At 35.1% G+C, this 20,005-nt stretch overlaps 1 protein-coding gene and 1 long non-coding RNA gene across 2 annotated transcripts; one reads left to right on the forward strand and one right to left on the reverse strand.

Annotated features, from left to right (window-relative positions):
• The first annotated feature begins 9,037 nt into the window (after nt 1-9,037).
• On the forward strand, nt 9,038-12,373 carry LOC131632850 (FBD-associated F-box protein At4g10400-like). Its single transcript, XM_058903572.1, has 6 exons — nt 9,038-9,937; nt 10,020-10,190; nt 10,286-10,484; nt 11,702-11,791; nt 11,884-11,999; nt 12,302-12,373. The coding sequence occupies exons 1-6, from the start codon at nt 9,152-9,154 to the stop codon at nt 12,371-12,373; spliced, it is 1,434 nt and encodes a 477-aa protein (XP_058759555.1). The 5' UTR covers nt 9,038-9,151.
• A 1,171-nt stretch (nt 12,374-13,544) lies between these two features.
• LOC131632848 (uncharacterized) lies at nt 13,545-15,173 on the reverse strand. Its single transcript, XR_009293161.1, has 4 exons — nt 14,842-15,173; nt 14,581-14,677; nt 14,208-14,492; nt 13,545-13,773 (listed from the first exon to the last, which is right to left on the reverse strand). It is a non-coding gene; the product is annotated as an uncharacterized LOC131632848 (long non-coding RNA).
• Between the last annotated feature and the right edge of the window lie 4,832 nt (nt 15,174-20,005).

Consider the following 20,005-nt stretch of genomic DNA (forward strand, 5'->3'; position numbering starts at 1 on the left):
TCCCTTGAGATGTTAGAATGTTCACTTCCCAAAGATGAGCTCTGGTTTGAAGAAATCGATTCTTCTTGCCAAAGAACTTTGAAAAACAATGAACATGAGAAGAGAAAGAGAAAGCAAGGAATATGGTTGCTTTGGTGTATTTTTGAATGAGGAATGCATCTGTATTTATAGGCAAATGGATCAGTATAGCTGCAGAGGAGTGAGCTTCCTTAGTGAAGTTGATTTGCTTTCTTAGCCATGAAGGAAGTTTGCAAGTATCTCTTATGCAATGATGAGAATTTTGATTCCATTTGATCAATCCCCTAGCCCTCGATTTTGTTTAATCTTAGGGGACAATTCTGAGCCAGAAATGAGCTCTAATTGGTTGGTGAGAAGATTCCTTGGGTGATTCATCAATTTGCCATAAATTCACAAATGTAATCATTACATAATCACATGTTCTTGTTTTTAGAATCTTCTTCAATTCTTATGGCATGGTGAAAATGAATGCATGGCATGGTTTCAGATGTGTTATGGGTCGTGTAGCATCCATAAGAGAGGTTATTTGCACAAAATTTGCAAAGTCCAAAAGTGTCCATGACCTATAATTTTACTTCATGAGGCCAACTTTGAACAAGCATAACTCTTAGCTCAAATTGAATTTGGAGAAGGTTGAACACAATTTGGAAAGCCCTAAACATCTACTTTAAATCATTAGTTTATGTCTTCTTCAGAATCATTTGGGAAATTTGTGAAAAATGAGCCCAAAGTTGGATGAAAACTAGGTTAAAACACTTAGAAAAATTTCTAAGTGTTTATGACCTAAACTTCAAAATTTCCAAAACTTCATAAATGGTTGATCTTTTGAAAAAAGTTCCTTTGTAAGATGTTGTTTTATTTTGCAAGATCTACAACTTTCATGTTGGAAGTTTTTTGAGTTGTGTAGGTGAAATTTTGAGTTCTCACTATGCCCTCAAAAACCCTAATTCCCGACTTTTTGCTCCTTGATGAATCTCTTTGAATTTCTTTGGTCAAATGACTTTGAAATCCATATATTGATGATATTGATCTTTGAAAGTCATTTTTTGACCAAAAACCTTAAAACTCAATGATGGTCCTTCACAGTTGACTTTTTCCTAACAAAGTGAATTTTTGGACTTTTGTGTAGAAACAAGATCTTTTCCTTAAATGAATGATGTAAATGGATTATATTGAGGTAGTAGAGATTCTTGAATCATGTCTTGAGTTTTGGATTCATGCCCTGATTAAAAAGTCAACTATCTTGGTGAATTAGGTCAAAAACCCTAATTGTCGACCAGAGGACAATGATGACTGTAGACTTTGAACTGAGATGTAATGTCCAGTGGATCTTGTCATATGAGTTATTTGAAGATGATTGATGTCTTTGAATGGTTCCCTGGGGCTTTTTAGGGTTTCCCAAAAGTGATCCCTGATTTTAGTCCTTGATAGGCTCCAAACCCTAGTCTGTTGATCTGAGTAATCCTGTGCTTAGATGACTGGGTGTCTTAATCAATCATAGGTGTAATAATGAGGCTTTTGAGTCTTATGATTGTATTAGAGACTAATCCCTCTATTGATTGATCCTTTGCCTGAGTTTTCTTGTCTTTGAATACCCTCGATTGAATGTCAGGCTGCTCTGGGTACTTGTTTTGACTTGATGAAAATCCTGAAGATATGTCATCTCAGGGGGGTCAAAAATTAGGGTATGACACTATCAAGAGGCAAGAGGATTTATTTTCCTTTAGCCACATGCTTTTAAGCTCAAAAGTACCATACCCCGAATCAGAGGCTATGACCCACTGGATATGGTGAGCTTGATTCTTAAAGAAGGGCGTTCAAAGACGGAAGTCGAAGTTCTTCAACAAAGCTGCAACTACATGTCAATGTTGCAAATTGGGTTTCAAAAAGATCCTTGAAAGCATTGCATATGCATTTGCATACATATCATTGCATAACAGGTTTCCAGACAACGAGCTTCTCATTTTCTACCTCAAATCCCTAAAGCTTGATACTTACAACTCCTTTGTGGCTTCGTCAGAATCTTCTTCTTAGAAGTAATCTGTAGTTCAGATACGAACGCTTGGTTTGGTTTCCTCTCTGGGGCACTTGGTCAGTCGATTGATAATTGCCAACCAATCCGAGATAAGGTACAAGACCTGATTGATGCAAAGGCTATCATATTCACACCTGCAGGCCAGATTTGAAGTTCTCCTTCGACTCAATGGACCTTCTGAAGCAATAAGTCCATACGGAGAAAATCTCCTCAACTTTGACAATCTCTATATCATCATGCATATTCATGCGTAATCTTTCTTGTTGCTTCAATACTGCTTATATGTCATACTTGTTTGTTTTTGAACTATAATAATGATGCATTGAATATGTTTGTCTTGAAAAAATTCATTCGCTCTCGCTCTAACATGTTTTTCTATGCTAGTGATGCCAAACTCTCGGCGATAAAGCATGATAACTCTGAAGGGAGAATGACGAACATATAATACTCATAATCTCAAATGGTGTGCTTTCGAGTAAAACCCTGTTGATGATGTACAGGAATTGTTTCAAATCCCTAAACACTGGAGATATAAGGAAGTTAATCCCTTGTCAACCCCTTTTGAGCCTTGAAGTAGGAGTTTCCTTTCTATACGAAAAACCCTCGCATTTAACCCACGGGCATGGTAGTGTTCAGTTAATCTGATCGAGCGTTCAAAATTCATCTGGAGTGCACATCTAAGGATACAACAATGGTTATCCCTCAAAAGGTTAAGGACAGTAAAAAACTAAATGGTCATACCTCGCAATAGAAGGTCAAAATATGACGATACAACAACGGTTATCCCTCATCGACCAAGAAATGAGGCAATCACAATCTTTCCAACGAATCAAAGACGTCTCATACGACTTGTTCAAAAAAAAAATGAAAAAAAAAAGAGAAAAGAAAGCTCGTTGAGTCAATAACTTGAAAATAAGTGACTTAGGCAAAAGTTATGGCATCCCGCTGGACTTCAAACCCAAAATTCAAAAGAGTGTGTCCAGGCAAGTCGTAGATCCGCAAACAGCCTCACGTCGCTTCGTCTTCTTCCATCACCGAACAACACCGGCCTCACCCTTGCGCCGTCAGATGCAAAGTGCCGCCACCGGAAGCTCCGCCACTTTCTCTGATCCAAATTGCCACCTGACCAGCCGCGGACTTCCATCATCGTGCCATCGCACTCTGTAAGGTATCATCTCTTCTCATTTTCTTTGCCGAACATTTGTGTGTTATGCGTATGATTTTGTTAGGAAACAAATGGGAAAGAGAGGATTTTAATATGAGAAAGAAAAGGTGTGTTGTTGTCCACTTAGAGAGAGAAACAATTCTCTTTGTATGCCATCACACATATGTGTTGTTTTATTTTTTTGTTGCTTTTAATTTTTCATGCCACATGTCACATTTTTAGTGGCCTATACGTTAATTTGAAAACCAAAAATAGTGAATGAAAATATTTCACATGAATCATAGAATGGGTATATACGACTTTTTTTTTTAAAAAAAAATTTATAATTGTTTCTCATTTTTAAATAGTATTAGTTAATTAATATAGATTACTAAAATATTTATAGTTCAAAAATACAAAAAAATCTATGTTAGTTTTATTCTATTAAAAACATAAAAAAACATAAAAAAAACATAAAATATTAAAAAAAACAAAAAAATTTGTTTAATTTTACTTCTTAAGAGTTTAATATTAATTGTTAAGTTTTCTTTTAAATATTTCTTGATCTATATTTATTCATATTTATTGATTTATATTTATTTATATTTTGTCATTCTTACACATTGTTCTATATTTTGTTATTAACATTTTGTTTTGATTGCGAAGTACTATCTTGAGCTATCGTATTATTTTGTGGACGTTCGCAAATTTCATCTTATTTCGTACATATTAATCCTTTTACTCCCCGCTTTAATTTTCATTTGGCCTTATAGTAATTGTTATCCTCATTTGTTAAATTTGTAACCCCGCCCCCGAAGCCATGTAATAGTTTAGGATTTTAATTTCCGCACCTTATACCTTATACCTGTTTAGATGTATGACTAATAGGATTGTATGGCAAGATAATTTAATTAACCGTTAGCTCACTAATTTTAAAGATTAAATATCTGAATCTAACACACTCATTTTACTGTTCACACACTCACCTCTAGGGTACGCCCCTCTTGGTTGCCTTACGAATAATAACGGTCATGTCCCTCGAATGTAGAGATACTTTAGCAAACGACGACCCTCAAAAATATCATCATAGAAAGATCTTAGTCCCTCGATGTCCCTCGGAGTTGCCTACGGTAAAAGATCTTGTCCCTCGGAGTCCCTTCGGAAAATGATGATAGTCCCGCTAAATTGCTAAGGTATCTCTATCATGTTGCTTTCAACGACCGTCGATGACCCACACGTCCAATATAAACAAGGACTACCTACTTCTACATAGTATGGATAGTCCTAGGAACTTTAAAAAGCATAGAAAAAGACCAACTATTAGGGTAGTGCTCTTAGATTGCTTGCTCAAATCCAAAACTACTTTCACACTCCTTTCAAAAACAGAGGCTACGCTTTTAAGCTAAAGTCCTTTTATTCAAAACTTTTTTCAAACAAACATGAGCTAAGCAAGTTAAGAGCCCGTAGATAACTACGGATGAAAAGGGTGCTTGCACCTTCCCTTTTCATAACTTACCCCCCGAGCCCGTTTTCTTTCAAAAAAGGTCTTTTTCTGTACTTTTTACCTTTCCTAACATTGGACAAAATAAAAGTCGGTGGCTACTCTTGCTCACCGCAACATTTGTTGCATATTAAAATAAAAGTCAGTTCACCGAGTTACATTACCATCCTTTCGTAAGAGTATTCCTTTAACGTCCAAACCTTCACCAACAGTCGAAGGTTTATGCTCCTTTCGTTTGTTTAAGTCCTTAGAATACAGGGCTGATTGAACTTCTTCAAAGGTCAGGGACTCCCTTCCATACAGGAGAGTTTCTTTGAAGTGAGCATGTGATTGAGGCAAAGAACACAATAGTAATAGCGCTTGATCTTCATCATCGATCTTCACATCAATATTTTCAAGATCAAGAATCAGCTTGTTGAACATATCCAACTGCTCAGCCAACACTTTGTCTTCAATCATCTTGAATGAATACAAAGCTTGCTTCAGGTAAAGTCGATTTACCAGCGATTTGGTCATATACAAACTTTCAAGTTTCACCCATAATCCTGATGCCGTCGTCTCCTTTGATACCTGCCGGAGAACCTTATCACCAAGGCTCAACAAAATTGCGCTGTGTGCTTTCTCGATCATATTCATCTTCTCCGCTGCCGTCAATTCTGCATTCATGGCTGTCTCTCCCTTCAACGCTTCCAAGCAACCCTGCTGAACCAGTAGGGCTTTCATCTTCAAGCGCCACAGACCAAAATCATTCACTCCGGTGAACTTTTCAATCTCATACTTTGTTGAAGGCATCTTCTCCACGCTCACCACACCAATTTGTTGTGAAAAACGATGTCAAGAACAAAGTATAATAGGGAATTAGGGAAGAGAAGAAGAACACAAGAATTGGTTATAACTGCTATTCTTTTACTTTCTCTTAAAACAAGATTACAAGTTTACAAGAATAACAAATAACCTCTCTCACCCTAAATTAGGATTTGCAGCCTACAATGATGAGAGACTAGTATGCTAATTATAATAAATTCTAACATACTAACTAATGGGCTTTTGCCACAAGGTCCATTACACAAGTCAACTTAATAAACAAGCTAACTTAACAAATTAGGATTTAAACACTAAAACCTAATTTAACATGCTAACAACCCTAGCATCTTTGACACAAGCATGTGAACAACCTTCAACTTCATGCTTAATCCTGTCGAACCAAGAAGCTACCCTTCGACCATACTAGAGTTCGATCCAATATCTCACAATATATAAAGATCATATTTTTTATTTAATATATAAATACTGTTTTCTAAATAAAGATTATAATATTTACTAACACACATAAAAATATACCAAACATAATCTTATTTTTAATACTAAACATAAATTATATTATTTATATTAATACTACATTTAAACTATTAATTTCAAAAATCAGCAAATATATTATTGTTCACATCAATAAATATGTTATTTTTAAAATAAATAAGCTGTAATTATTATATTTATTTCAAAAAAATTACATAAAAAAATCTAAACACATACGAAAAAAAAAATCTAAATTGTAATCTATATATAACAAACACATAAAATTTATATATAACAACATACACAATATATATATATATATATATATATATATATATATATATATATATATATATATATATATATATATATATATATATATATATATATATATATATATATATACTTCCATCATAAACACATAAAAAAAGTTCATAAATTTTATATGTGTACCTTATTTGAAGACAGCTTTGGTGTAGACTTTGAAGATTTCCTTCAAAACATCAGAGTTTTCTTCTAAGATTTTGTCTTCTACGATTCAATTGTTGTATAAAAAAAACAAAAATTAGAATATATATTAAATCAAAAAGAATGTATAAAATTGTTGAGAGGAAGTAGAGGAGAATTTTTACCTTAAAATTATAGTGTTGTTGAGAAGTTGAGAGGAATGGGATTTTGTGAGAAGTTGAGAGGAATGAGATTTTTTTGTTAAAGGAAGAAGAAAGATTAATATGTAGATGGGTTTGAAATGGATGATTTTATTAAAGGAAGATGAGTAAATGTGTGCAACGTTCAGATATTAATTTTGTAGAAATCAGCGAGGGGCTGCCCCTCAGAATTTAAACGGTCAAAAGAGGCGTGGGGGGACCCCTCGCAAATTGTCACCTTGAAAATAGGGACTGCACGCGCAGTCTGCTTGCACCAGTTGATAAGACAATACTGTCTTTTTTTCCGAGGGGCTGCCCCTCGCTAAAATCAGTACCAATATTTCCTTGGGGATGCCCCTCGCTAAATGTTACATTAGTTGTCAAATAAACTTTTTTTTTGGCGCCACTTTCCTTTACTTGGGGTATCCCCTCGCAATGCAGATTTTCAAAATCAAAATTTCCCTCTTCTTCTATTTTGCTAGGGGTGTCCCCTACGTATCTGAATTTTGTTTTTTTTTTTAAATTGTGTGTTGCGAGGGGCTTAACCCCAAGCAACCTCATTTATTTGCGTGAAGGTTTACCCCTGACTAATTCCCCTAGCTATTCTAAGGATTTCTTGAAGTGTGACTAATGCTCATATTGAAGTTGGGCTCATTACACTTTTTATAATCTATCATGGAAATTCATTACTTTTTTGCAGTTTATGAATTTGTTTATCCATCTACATCAATAAGTATGATGGAAAATAGTTTTTTAGCAACACATTGGTTTTTGTCCTTTTGAGAAAGTATTCATAAAATAGAATAATAAAAATGTAATGAAATATTGGGAACCAATTTTAAATCAATTTGGTTTGATAAAGCTAGACAAGAATAATAAAAATGTAATGAAATATTGGGAACCAATTTTAAATCAAATTGGTTTGATAAAGCTAGACAAGTTATTTTCTTGACCATCAATGAACATGGTGACTAATTGGTATCTATTTAATTTTATAAAATAGAGAGGTTTGAGTGAAGGGTAAATGGAAAGATTGAAAAATCAAAAACGAAATGATTCCAAAAAGAAAGGACAAATAAAACCGATGAGAGTTGTTGAGATCGTAGATGTGTGTACCTTTGTTTGTGTGGGAAGAAATGGAAAATAAAGTTTTAACAAGTTAGGAGAAAGCAATGGATGGATGGCCTAAATTTAGCATACACAACATATGATTTCTTCGTGGCAATCCATTCCGATGGCGGATAGAATCAGCGCTGAATTCAACTCTCTGTCATATACTCTTTCTTTCTCTCAACAATAATGATGCATCCACAAGTTTGCTCTCAAAGATAGTTTAAAAGCTGAAAACTCCGCGGAGAAGGTGATTTCGATTTAGAATAGAATCACCTTTTTTTGAAGGGTGCTTTTAGTTTTAAAATCATCTTTAAGAGTACACTTTTAGTTTGTGTTTCTCATGTTTCACAATATTACTATGATGGAAATTATCCAGCTTTGAATTGGAATTGCATCTGCCACTCCAATCATCTGCTGCAGAATTTTATTTCCATGACAGCAGAAATTATTTAGTTGGAGTCTTTACACTTCTTATAATCTATGAGGGAAATCCATTACATTTTTGCGGTTTCTGAAATGGTTTATCTATCGGCATGATAAAAATGTAATGGAATATTGGGAACCAAATTTAAATCAAGCTGGCTTGATAAAGCAAGCCAAGTTGTAATCCATTTAGGTTTGAACAAATCTTCTGGTCTTCTCGTTATCATCACAGAAAAATGTAAAGGTGGGTGAATTAAGGAACCAGATTGAAGAATCACTTATTGAAATCTTAAATAGTGAAGACAAAGCGCAGCAAAAGTGCTTTCTCAAATTAGAAGCATAACGAGCAATTTCTTGTGGCGAGCAATTTCTTGGAAATCAGTGTGCAAGCCTAAAAGTCTTGGCGGGCTCAATATTAAAGCTATCGGAATTCTGAACAAGGCTCTTCTTTCTAAATTGAAATGGCGGATTTGGAGTGGATTACTGAGACATAGGTATGTGAAGTCGGAAATCAAGGTGGTGGTTAGCGATAAGAAAGTGTTAACAAAAAGAGACTCTATTTGGTGGCAGGACTTTTGGTACTTTGGGGAAATGATTTTTCACGTATAGCTAGCTGTATTTTCTGCAGATGCAAAAACGGTAGCAGAACAGCGTTTTGGTCAGGATCGTGGCTGGGTCACCATCCTCTAAAGTATCGTGGGAATTGCCGCAGCAAACCCGAATGGTGGCCGGACCATAATAAAGGAAACCGTTTTTTTTATAGCAAAAATAATTCAGCAGGGCTATGTTAATCTTAATTAAATATATTCTGAACCGAGTCAATTCATCTAATTCTTATGAAAAAATATTTAAGGTTTTAATTAAATAAAAAGTGAAATATATTATAAAATTTTGAGTTTGGTGATCTCATAAGCCATAAGAAAGCAAACCTAACTTTCCCATGCTACTCCGTTTCCATTTCCTCGCCGCCGCATATGACGTCTTCACATCAACCCATTCCGAAGGACGATAAAGTCTGCGGCTTGCCGGATTCAACTCCGCCCGATAGAATCAGCGGCTTGCCGGATTCAATTCTCTGTCATGTACTCTCTTTTCTGTCAACCAAACAAGCTGCAACCACAAGTGTGCTCTCAAAGAGATGGAAACCTCTATGGCTCTCAATCTTCACCCTCGATTTCGACGACACAGCCTTCAAATTTTCACCCTCGAGAGTTCTCTCTGCTATGCACTCGGCATTGCACCAGCGAGACATCGCACTACCAATCCATTCGTTTCGCTTCATATATCATCAATATTCTTTTTGCTACCAAAATGATATCAATCTATTTATTGAGTTCGTCCGAGATAGAGGAGTACAAAATTTCACTCTCAACCTAATCGTTCCAGTTTGCGGTCCACCATCAATTGAATTACCTCGTAGCATTCTCAATTGCGAGACACTAGAAGTTCTTAAGCTGAAGGGCATTAAGATTGGAGATATTTCTCATATGCAGGATTTACCTCTACCCAAGCTTAAAACTCTCCATTTGAAAGACGTACTTTTTGAATGTAATCAACAACTCTACAATCTTTTATTACGATGCCCGCTTCTACACGATTTTGAATCAAAACACAGTATCAATATCGAAGACAATAAAAACCTTCATCTCCTAGAAACTTACGAGGCCTTACCGAATTTGATCAAAGCTAAGTTAAATGATGATCTTATAAGATGTCCGTTGAGTATGCTTCGTAACACAATCATTTTGTGTGTAGATATGGTAAGAATATCTCGATCTGTTAAATAAAATTGTGATTTAACACTATAAGTTTTTAATATTCGGTTACGTGAAAATCTTGTAGAGTAAGCGCTTATGTTTCTTCGGCAATCTTGTCTTGTTACGTTCTATTCCCACGTTTCAAAGATTGACTCGCTTGGAGCTTAACTTTAAAGATATCGATTGGTTCGACAGATGCATCTGGTTGTTAGCAATACTCAAACATTCTCCCAAACTACAAAATCTTATCATTAAGGTTTTCTTAATCTTTGTAATTATTTTGGGTTAGTTTTTTCTAGTTAAATCAATTCAATGTACTTTAATTTTTGAAAAAATATGATTGCTTGACAGGATACTGGAGTTCTAGAAGAGAGGAATGGCATATGCTGGAAGGATCCACAAATTGCTCCAGAATGTCTTTCATCAGAACTTAAAACTTTTTGCTTTAGTGGTTACAGAGGCACCGGCTGGGATTTCAAATTTGCAAAATATATAATAGAGAATTCAAAAGTACTCAACACTTTGACAATTCACAGTAAATGTTCCATAGGTAAGAATAAGGAGCAAATGTTAGATGATTTATCTTCATGCACAAGGGCCTCTACAACATGCAAACTTTTATTTGATTGATTTTCAAGGCTACGCCATATCAGCAATAGATCCGACATATGCAACGGATGTGATGGTTTGAAAGACTTAAACTTTGTTTCAAATTTTCCTCTATATCCAGTTTCTCGTTTTCATGTAATTAGGGGATTCTTGATGCTCTTCACTTTATTTTTTAATTTTCTTATTGGTCATTGTTTTAAATTTGGGATTATATCAGTTTTTGTTTATTTGTTATTGTTTCTCAAGTTTGCCAATGGTGTATTTTCTCTCTCACAAGCAAGGTTCTCATCTTATCCATTCATGTGAATCAAATTTGACAAGACATCATCTTACATAAGCCTTAAATTTGAATCATAGCAGCTTATTAATGTTGGTCAACAATCACAATAGTGCTCCAAGATTCTGTTGCAAGAATTTGATTTCCATGACAGTAGGAATTATCTGTTGCCTGAGATTTATGTAGTGTAGGCACAAAGTTTAGTGTCATGTGATTATACATAGTTTATATTTAAATTTAAGCCTTGAAAAGAGAAATGGAGTAGAAACGGTGATGCATCAAAGTGAATAGCCTAGACAACTTATAACTAAAGTGTAAACTTTTATATAACAATTGATATGATAAAGATAGGATAAAATAGCATTTGAATGCCCTCTCCATCATGCATTGGAACCTCATTGATAACTTTTTATAATCTATGATGGAAATTCATTACATTTTTGCAGTTTGTGAAATGTTTGTGAAATGCTTTTTATTGGAAAATAATATTTTAGTAACACATTCGTTTTTTATCCTTTTGTGCAAGTATTCATAAAATAGAATATTGGGAACCAAATTTAAATGAAGTTGGTTTGATAAAGCAAGCCAAGTTATTTTCTTGACCATCAATGAACATGGTGACTTGAAGTTGGTTTGAACTTGTTCTGTTTTGAGTTTTAAGCATGTTAAACACGCTGTCATGGAAGTGGCTGAAGCTGAAGGTGAAGTATACTGGTTTTTTTCTTACTCAAGTTCTCAATGGTGGTCTAATACGTCAGCGTGTATTGGATTTTTTTGGTTATCTAAGAATGCCTTGCCTTAGCTGGTAGTTGAGGTCTAGTTGGAGTTGGTAGAAGGTGTTAAATTTGGAGTTTAGTTTGCTTTGTTGGTTGATATTACAGGATTGTTTAATTGGGAATTGTCGCCTTTGCTTTTGTGCTTCTATAATTGCTTTTGCGGCATATTTCGTGTGTCTTGTGGCATGGTGATTGGTGAGTGGGTGCTATGTTGGTGTCGTTTTTGTTTTTTCAGCTTGTTGCTGCAGTTATGATTTCTTAGTATTTTGTCAGCTTGTTTTTATTAGTCCATGCCAAGGAGGGGGAGCTTCCTACCATGGTTTTAAATCGCGGATTTGGTTGTGATTGCGGTCACTGTTGCAGTTATTGCGGTTGTTTCGATGCGGATCGCGGTCATTGTAACGTGAGCTTATATTTATGAACATAAAATATTATATTTTATTATCTATTTTCGGTTTCACATGTCTTCTATTTCGTCTCTAAATTTTCATATATATCTCATTAACAATTCGTCATCATTTTGAATATCATTAATCTTTTAAAAATAAATCTTAAATCTACTATATATGAAGACCAAATAATTTTTGCGAGCATTGCATAATCTCCTGCAGCCTAATGCAGCCGATGCGGTGTTATATATGATGCTGCCATTGTGGTGTTATGATGCCGTTTTTATTGTGTTTTACAATAACACCGCAATTGCAGCCTGATACAGATGCAGACACTATCGCAACCATAATATTGCAGCTGCATCACGTGATGCGGTCTGCAATTTAAAACCATGCTTCCAGCGATGGTATTCGGTATTAGGTGTGATTGTGTATCGAAAATTTCTTTAGCCACCTCCCTATGGGGGTCACCCCCAGCGAAAAACCCAAATTACCCCTGCTTCGGAAATGAACTTCCGAAGCTTTGATTTTTTTAAAAAAATTTCCACAATTCGGAAGTGCATCTCCGTGTCATACCCCAATTTTTGACCCATAAATTTTGTTCCACTAGATCATTTGCATATCATTCATTCATTCACTAAGGCATGATTTCAAATGAACGACATTTGTGCAATTCAAGGTTTCACTGTGGTGTTGAGGCTTTTTCACCAAATAAGACAGATTCATCTGGTTTTTTCTCTTGAGCAGTGGCCCACGTGAATTAGGGTTTTGAATTATGGTTATTAGGTGTTTCTTCTTCATCAAGCTACCAGGCTATCCTTCTCTTCTCAGCATCAGGGTGCAAGATTTCTGAATTAGAGTGTTTAGGGTTACACCAAGACAACTGAGGATCATTGAATTGAGGCGTTGACCATTGTACTTACGCTTGACTACGGTTTTCAACTGAGAAATGTTAAAGGGCCTATCTATCTATCAAGATTAGGTTATCTATGTGGTTTAAGCTGGGTATATCAATGGAGCGTGATTCAAGTGTTGGTTCTAGTGAAAAGAAATTAGGGTTTTCTATTTCACCAATACGTTGATCCCAATTTATCAATTCAAGAATCATTTTTGGTCATGATTATTGGTTTAGGGTGAAGTCATGTTTCTTTGAGCTTGAGAATTCAAGATTAAATACCAATCTCGCATAAGAGCGGCAAATGTTTGATTCAATGATTCGGGAAATAAAGATTGTATGCTTTTGACAATATTATAAATTAACTTATAAGATAATTTCTTTGAGTTATATAGGATACTTGTCATCTAAATACAAAGTCCATGAATCAAAACATGAAGCCATATTCCTTCAAAATCATGAGGTTTCATTCCATCCAATTTCCAATAGCTTTGCATCTTACAAAGAAAAAGAAAAATCTCATATTTGATCAAGAATGAATTGTATTCAATTGCAATTATATCTTACAAAAAGGAAGAAGTTTCATTCAAAATTTCATTTGAAAAATCACAAGAATTGCAAGACTTTTTGCTAAGATTCTTAATCATTTGAAATAGTCTTTTTTTATTATTGAGAGATTACACTTGAATTGCAAAAGCTGTTACATAAAAGATAAAACCAGTCCATAAACTTAAACTCTAAAGACCCTAAGTTATTTGCTTGCAAAGCCCAATTTGTTGCTGCTGAAACTATGCCCAAAGCCTTCTGTCCAAAACCAGCCAAAGACTTGCAAGAAACCTGCTGCCTGCTGTGTGCACCCAGCCAAGAGTTACCCGAATTGACCAAAAAAAAGGCTGTAACAGAAAGAGTAAAGTCAGAATGCCATATCAAAGAAAAGGTTTGCAGCAAGACAACAAAATTTGCATTAAATTGGGGAGAAAAAAGAAAGCAGTGGAGAATCAGAGAAAGCATTGCATAGAATTACCAAAGCCAGAAGTTTATTCAAATCTCTATTCCCCCAATTCTTGAAAGCTGACCTAATATAAATACTGATAAACCCTAGAGGAAAAGGGGATCGGCAGCCACCACAGAAGAAGAACTCAGAAAAAAAAACATTCAACTCACTAAAAGCTCTCCATTCTCACTAAAAATCAGTAGATTTTTCACACTGAAACTCTATTTGATTGAGCTTAAACCCCAGCACTCAGCCAACTATACAGGGCTAGAAGAAGAATCATTCAGAAACAATACACACCAGAAGAAGGTAAAAAAAATTTATCTGAAATACCTCATTATTGTTGTTCTGATGTAAGCATATAAACTAAGCATGATGGTAGATTCAGAGTTGACTATAGGATAAAGTTTCTCGTTGTTGTTGTTTGCTTATGCATTTCTTGCTGTCATTTCTTCCCAATACCATGGTTGAGGTCTTTTTGTGTTCACTGATGAAAAGCCTTAAGGAGATGCTAGCTAGCTAGAACTCCATGGTGCTGAGGTGATGTTGCATAATCTTTAGTTATGATACTTCCGTTTTGTACTGCTATTTGCCTTAAACTACCTCATCTTGTTTTTCCTACATAAGCCATATTCGGTTTGTACAAATGTTAATATTCAGAAACTTAAACCAGACAATATGATTTGGATTTTTTTTTTCAGTTTACCAGTAGTATTTGATTGATAGAGAAAGGTCGATGTTGTTTGTGCGCTGCTTTGTTTAAATGTTGACAGTCTGCAGCTTAACCATCGACCATTAAATCCCTGCATAAATAAAACTGAACATAAGTTGTTTTTTTTTATTTAAAAAAAACATTAGAAAAACTCGATATTACTTCTTGCAGAACGATAATCGGAATGATCCAAACATGATGGTGAATATTGGAGTTCACATAGTCTGTAAAGGAGACCGAATGAGAATCACTAACCTTGTACATAATCTCTGCGTCTTGTGTTCGCGCTCCGTTTGTTTGAATATATCGGTTGGGAACGATTTAGACTCTCTATCCGGTTGCTCATATGTCCGATTTTTCATCTGATGTTGATAAGATTGCTTGTTCACACGAGAAGAACTGATTTAACTTCTTAAACTCGTAACAAAATCGTTGGAATGTAGGACATATGAGAGAAACATGAGAAATTGCAAGAGCTAAACTTTAGAGAGGCCGCGAGCTTGAGAGAACAGAGACGAGTGTGAGGATCGCGTTTTTTTTTTTTGTTTTTTTTTGTTCTGAAACGTGAGGTTTTGAGAGAAGATGTTGTCGTTTGTTTTGATCTCACGCGTGAACAGAACGTGAGAAAGGGGTAGCCGTTCTTCCTTTTTTTTCTTTTTAGGGTTTCTCAACCCAATTGCAAATTCTGCAAGGTGGGTGGATCCGGATCATACCCGGTTCGATCCAGTTCCTTTAAGGTTTCCTTCCCTTCTCTTCATTACTAGTTCTTGGGCCTTGCACCACTAAATCAATGGATAAACCCCCTGGGCCATATTTTCTTTTTAGTTTTAATTATAATAGGTAATTTATTGAATATTGATAAAACAAAAGCACAGTTTTTTTTTATCAAAATAAAAAAGACCAAAAATATTATGTCTTTAGATGTATATTTAGAATTTTTTTTCAAAAAAAAAAAATACTTTAAATGATCATTTTTTTTTTAAGTTTCTTATCTCTCATAATTAATCTTGCTATAATGGTTGCATAAATTGTTTGCTATATTCTTGTAGATTTGATCTTGTGTTTGGCTATTATTTCTCTTGCCGATTGCTTTAAACTTTATTCCCTTCTAATTAAGATGAAGTGCACATGCGATAAAACCCATCCGTTTTAATATAACTTCAAACACTTGATCAACATCAAGTTTCTTTTCCGTTACGCTTTATACTTAATCCTTATACTTTAAAAATGTCATAATAAAAATCTTGGTCAACACCAAGCGTATTTTCTTAAATAAAAATCTTTTCTTAAACAAAATGCTCCTTCCCCATTTTCAAAATTCCAAAGTTTTCTTTAAAAAAAAAAAGTAATCAAATCGAATTCGATCTATAATGGATGAATCAAGAGGGGTTTGTACGTACTTGTACAAGTTGCTCTAAAGCATTTAGGCGATGGCCGTTAAGCTTTTGTTTGAATGCTTTGATTCCATTAAAGATCCTAAAAATTCGATTTGTTTCACCTTTCTCTACAAAACGTTCTTTAATCAAATCGAATTCGGTTTATAATGGATGAATCAAGAGGGGTTTGTACGTACTTGTACAAGTTGCTCTAAAGCATTTAGGCGATGGCCGTTAAGCTTTTGTTTGAATGCTTTGATTCCATTAAAAAACCCTAAAAATTCGATTTGTCTCATCTTTCAACAAAACATTAAAAGTAAACGTTTTAACTCATTAAAATTCTTTTTTTTCATAAACAGATATTGGTCAATATCAGACTCTTTTCTTCCTACTCATTTTTACATCTAAAAGAAAACTCTAATAAATCAAATTGAGTTTGGTCTATAATGGATGAATCAAGAGGGGTTTGTACGTACTTGTACAAGTTGCTCTAAAGCATTTAGGCGATGGCCGTTAAGCTTTTGTTTGAATGCTTTGATTCCATTAAAGACCCTTTAACTTAGTTCGCACCACCTTTTCATAAAGAGCGATTCACACGTCGTTCATTAAAATCAAACAACAAAAATTTGTAGTTTTACCCCGAACTACGATTGCTCTGACTTTCCCATTGCACTAGGGAATACGTAGGCACAGGATACAAATGTCTTGGCGAGCACGATAATAAAAAACTCTAATTTTGTTTCTTTCTCATAATAATAAAACACAAGTAAATATCACGCTAACAATTAATCACGAGATTAACTAAATGGGTCCCATCGAGTACGATGGAGGTGAGGGGTGCTAATACCTTCCCCTTGCTTAACCGACTCCCGAACCCTAATTTGGTTGCGATGACCATCTTATCCGTCTTTCTTTCTATTTGTGGGGTTTTATCATTATTTTCCCTTTCCTTTTGGAATAAATAAAATCTGGTGGCGACTCTGTATTTCGAATGTTCAAACGCTCGAATATTTTTGGCCGGCCGCTACAGCTGGCGACTCTGCTGGGGAGAGTTCCCTAAAGAGAGTCAACCCTAGTTTAGTTTTCCTTGTATTATTGTTAGCTTTATTTACTTGCTCCATTATTGCCTTTATTATTTTATTTGATTTCTTATCATGATGGTTGGAATCTTTCTATCATTGGCACTTTATGGACAAAGCTCTACACGAGCTTGAGAAACACATAAGATAAGATGGTGGTTTAGTATTAAACTTGCTTGACGTAGTGTCAAGTGGGAGGTACTAATACCCCGCCTAGAGTAGGTCCTTTGAGAAGATGTCTTTGGTTGAGTAAGTTATTTACTTGAGCGATGATGTTTTCAATTTGGATCGCTAACTCTAGGGACCTTTAGAAAAACCCCAAAACCATGACTTTTTAGGAAATGGTGGTTTTGTACCCAACTTGCGTAACGTAACTATTACTGCGGGTAAGTGCGAAAACCACACTCAGAATAGACTTCATTTGAAAACACAGTTGGATGGTAAGTTATTTGCTAGATGACTGAGTTTTCAAAAGGAGTTCGTAACTCTGTGAACCGTGTCTAGAACCTTATCACAAAAAAAAACCTTAGAATTATCCTGTGGTGAGCCACTCTGTGCCAAGTAATTTGAATCTTTCTGTATCTAGTTGATTGGAAATCCATTACTTGTGAATCACACTTGATAAGACATGGCATTCATTTTTGCATTAAAAAACAAACAAAAAAATCATCATACATTTGCATTCATTAACATGCATTCTCATTTCCAAAATCCAATACTCATACTTTTCTTCCTCAAACGGTTGGCAAAGCAAGTCAATTACCCGACACTCTATTGGACTCGAAGCATGTCTCAGAATACGTTGAGTAAGCTCCAAAGAGACAAGAAATGAATCTAGAAGATCTGTGGTCAATATCATGGAAATGCTCCAAAGCATTAAACACCAAGAAGGGTCAACCTCGACACACGACGTGGTTAGACAACCTCATGCCCTGAAGAGTGCCAAGACACTGGGAACATGCCTAAAGTTAGCTATCAGACGAGAAAGTTCATCCTTGTTGGTATTGTGCTATATTGCATTTAAATTTTTTCATTTTTAATCGTAATTTTAATGAAATGAGCATTGTGTTTGTTTTGAATCAATTATAACATGTTCCCTTGTTTTATTTCCGTATCACTTACACAAATTCAAAAATACAAAAAAAAATTGCTTTTCCACTTCATTTTCTTTATCAGCTTTTTGTCTAAGCAAATATTAGAACGAGAATGATGAAAAACGAATATCCAATTTGCATCAGTGTGCTTTCAAATAAAACTTTGTTGATGATGTACAGGCATTCTTTTAAATCCCCAAACACTGGAGATATAAGGAAGATAATCCCTCGTTAACCCCTTTGAGCCTTAGAAGTAGGTGTTTTCTTTCTGCACGAAATCAAAACCCTTAATCAAAACCTGGGGCAGGGTAGTTGTTCAGTTACAAAGACTAATTTCCAAGAGAATCATTTCATGGGAACCATTCCCGACCAAAGGTTCAACCGCATCCTCTCTTCGTACACAATGTCAAAGTAGTAGTGAACATTTAAAGCTTACAACAGTTGTTTCCCTTGGAACATCAATATGGCAGTCATACTCGTCTCTAATCATTGAACAATTGTCACACAAGTGTCCCAAAAAAATCAAGGAAAATCCTGCTAAGTCAAAACCTAAAAAGGAGACTTAGGCAAAAAAAATTAGGGATACAAAAGTCAAAATAAAAAAGAGATCAAAAGATCATAGTCAAAAGAAAAACACGAACAAACTTGTGTGACTTCCAAAAAAGAATAGGTGACTGCCACTTTAGAATCCAATGGTTCTCAATTATCATATGCAAATTCTCTTGGAAACCGAATACTTGTGAGAATTAACTGAACTTAGGACTGGAGTATATCACGGAGAATGGGTGGGTTAAAATCAAAATTTGAGCCTATATCCTTTGTTTCTTTAACCGTGAACCTGGCCACGTTACAACCTTTGAGTCCTAATTGAAGCAAGGTTTCTTTTGAAAGCATACTAAAGCAAGGTTGTGTTAGCCTGACTCCTGAATATTTGCTAATCATTTGTTTGGATACCACGCTATCACATCATCTTTCACACCTTGAATTTCAAACTTTCATTGCATCCTCATTGAGATTTATTCATCGTATACCACAATTTCAATTCAATAAATTATTTGATTTCAAAACTCGCATGCACGTCGCATTAAAATTACCATTTTTGAATTGAATAGTTTCATCTGCAAGTCAGCACTTTCCATCAAGGAAGTTCCAACAATAGAAATCAATTGAAGAGCCTAAAGTGGAACCATCAAGGTCACATCACTTCAGAAGTCCATCATTCAGGGGCATTTCATTTCAAAGTTCCCAAATACTGGGGCATGTCATCTCAGGATCATCGGTTTGAATCCAAACTTTGTTGAAGCAAATTTCTCCATAGACTCAGCATTCTGGGGCAAATCAAGGCCAAAACCTTTCCTTCAAGCAATCCAAGTATACTTTGTCATATCAAGCAGTCCTCAAATTCAGAATTGGTGTCGGGAATTATTCTTGCACAAACCTTTACCAAGGGACCTTTTCAACTTCACAAAAAAAAATCATGACCCTCCACTGGGGCACATGTCAAAACATTCCAAACCATAAATTTCATTCATAGCATGCATTCATAAATCATGCATATCATTCATGGGGCATCATCCCACAACATTTACAAATAAAAAATTCAATCCTGCTCGGCCTTTTCCATTGAAAACCAAGCCTAGTCCATCATGGATACCCAAAAAATTCATTGCCCATTGGCACATATCCAGAAAATCCGTTACTTGCATTGGTTAACCATCATGCATCATTACACGTGCATCAATTTGCACACACAAAAAAACAAAGATGTCTCATACATAAGCAAAAAGCATGCATGGATTCATAATCCCCAACGATGTCACTGCAATCATTATTTTCTTGCTAATCCATTGACTGAGCATGCTTGTTAAGC

Source organism: Vicia villosa, unplaced genomic scaffold, assembly GCF_029867415.1.
Source record: "Vicia villosa cultivar HV-30 ecotype Madison, WI unplaced genomic scaffold, Vvil1.0 ctg.001041F_1_1, whole genome shotgun sequence".
Lineage (NCBI taxonomy): Eukaryota > Viridiplantae > Streptophyta > Magnoliopsida > Fabales > Fabaceae > Vicia > Vicia villosa.

Coding starts and splice junctions, on each gene's coding strand:
- LOC131632850 (XM_058903572.1), top strand. CDS start 9,152: ATGACGTCTTCACATCAACCCATTCCGAAGGACGATAAAGTCTGCGGC. Junction 10,485..11,701: donor TCACAGTAAATGTTCCATAG/GTAAGAATAAGG, acceptor TTGATATTACAG/GATTGTTTAATTGGGAATTG. Junction 12,000..12,301: donor CGGATCGCGGTCATTGTAAC/GTGAGCTTATAT, acceptor CCGCAATTGCAG/CCTGATACAGATGCAGACAC.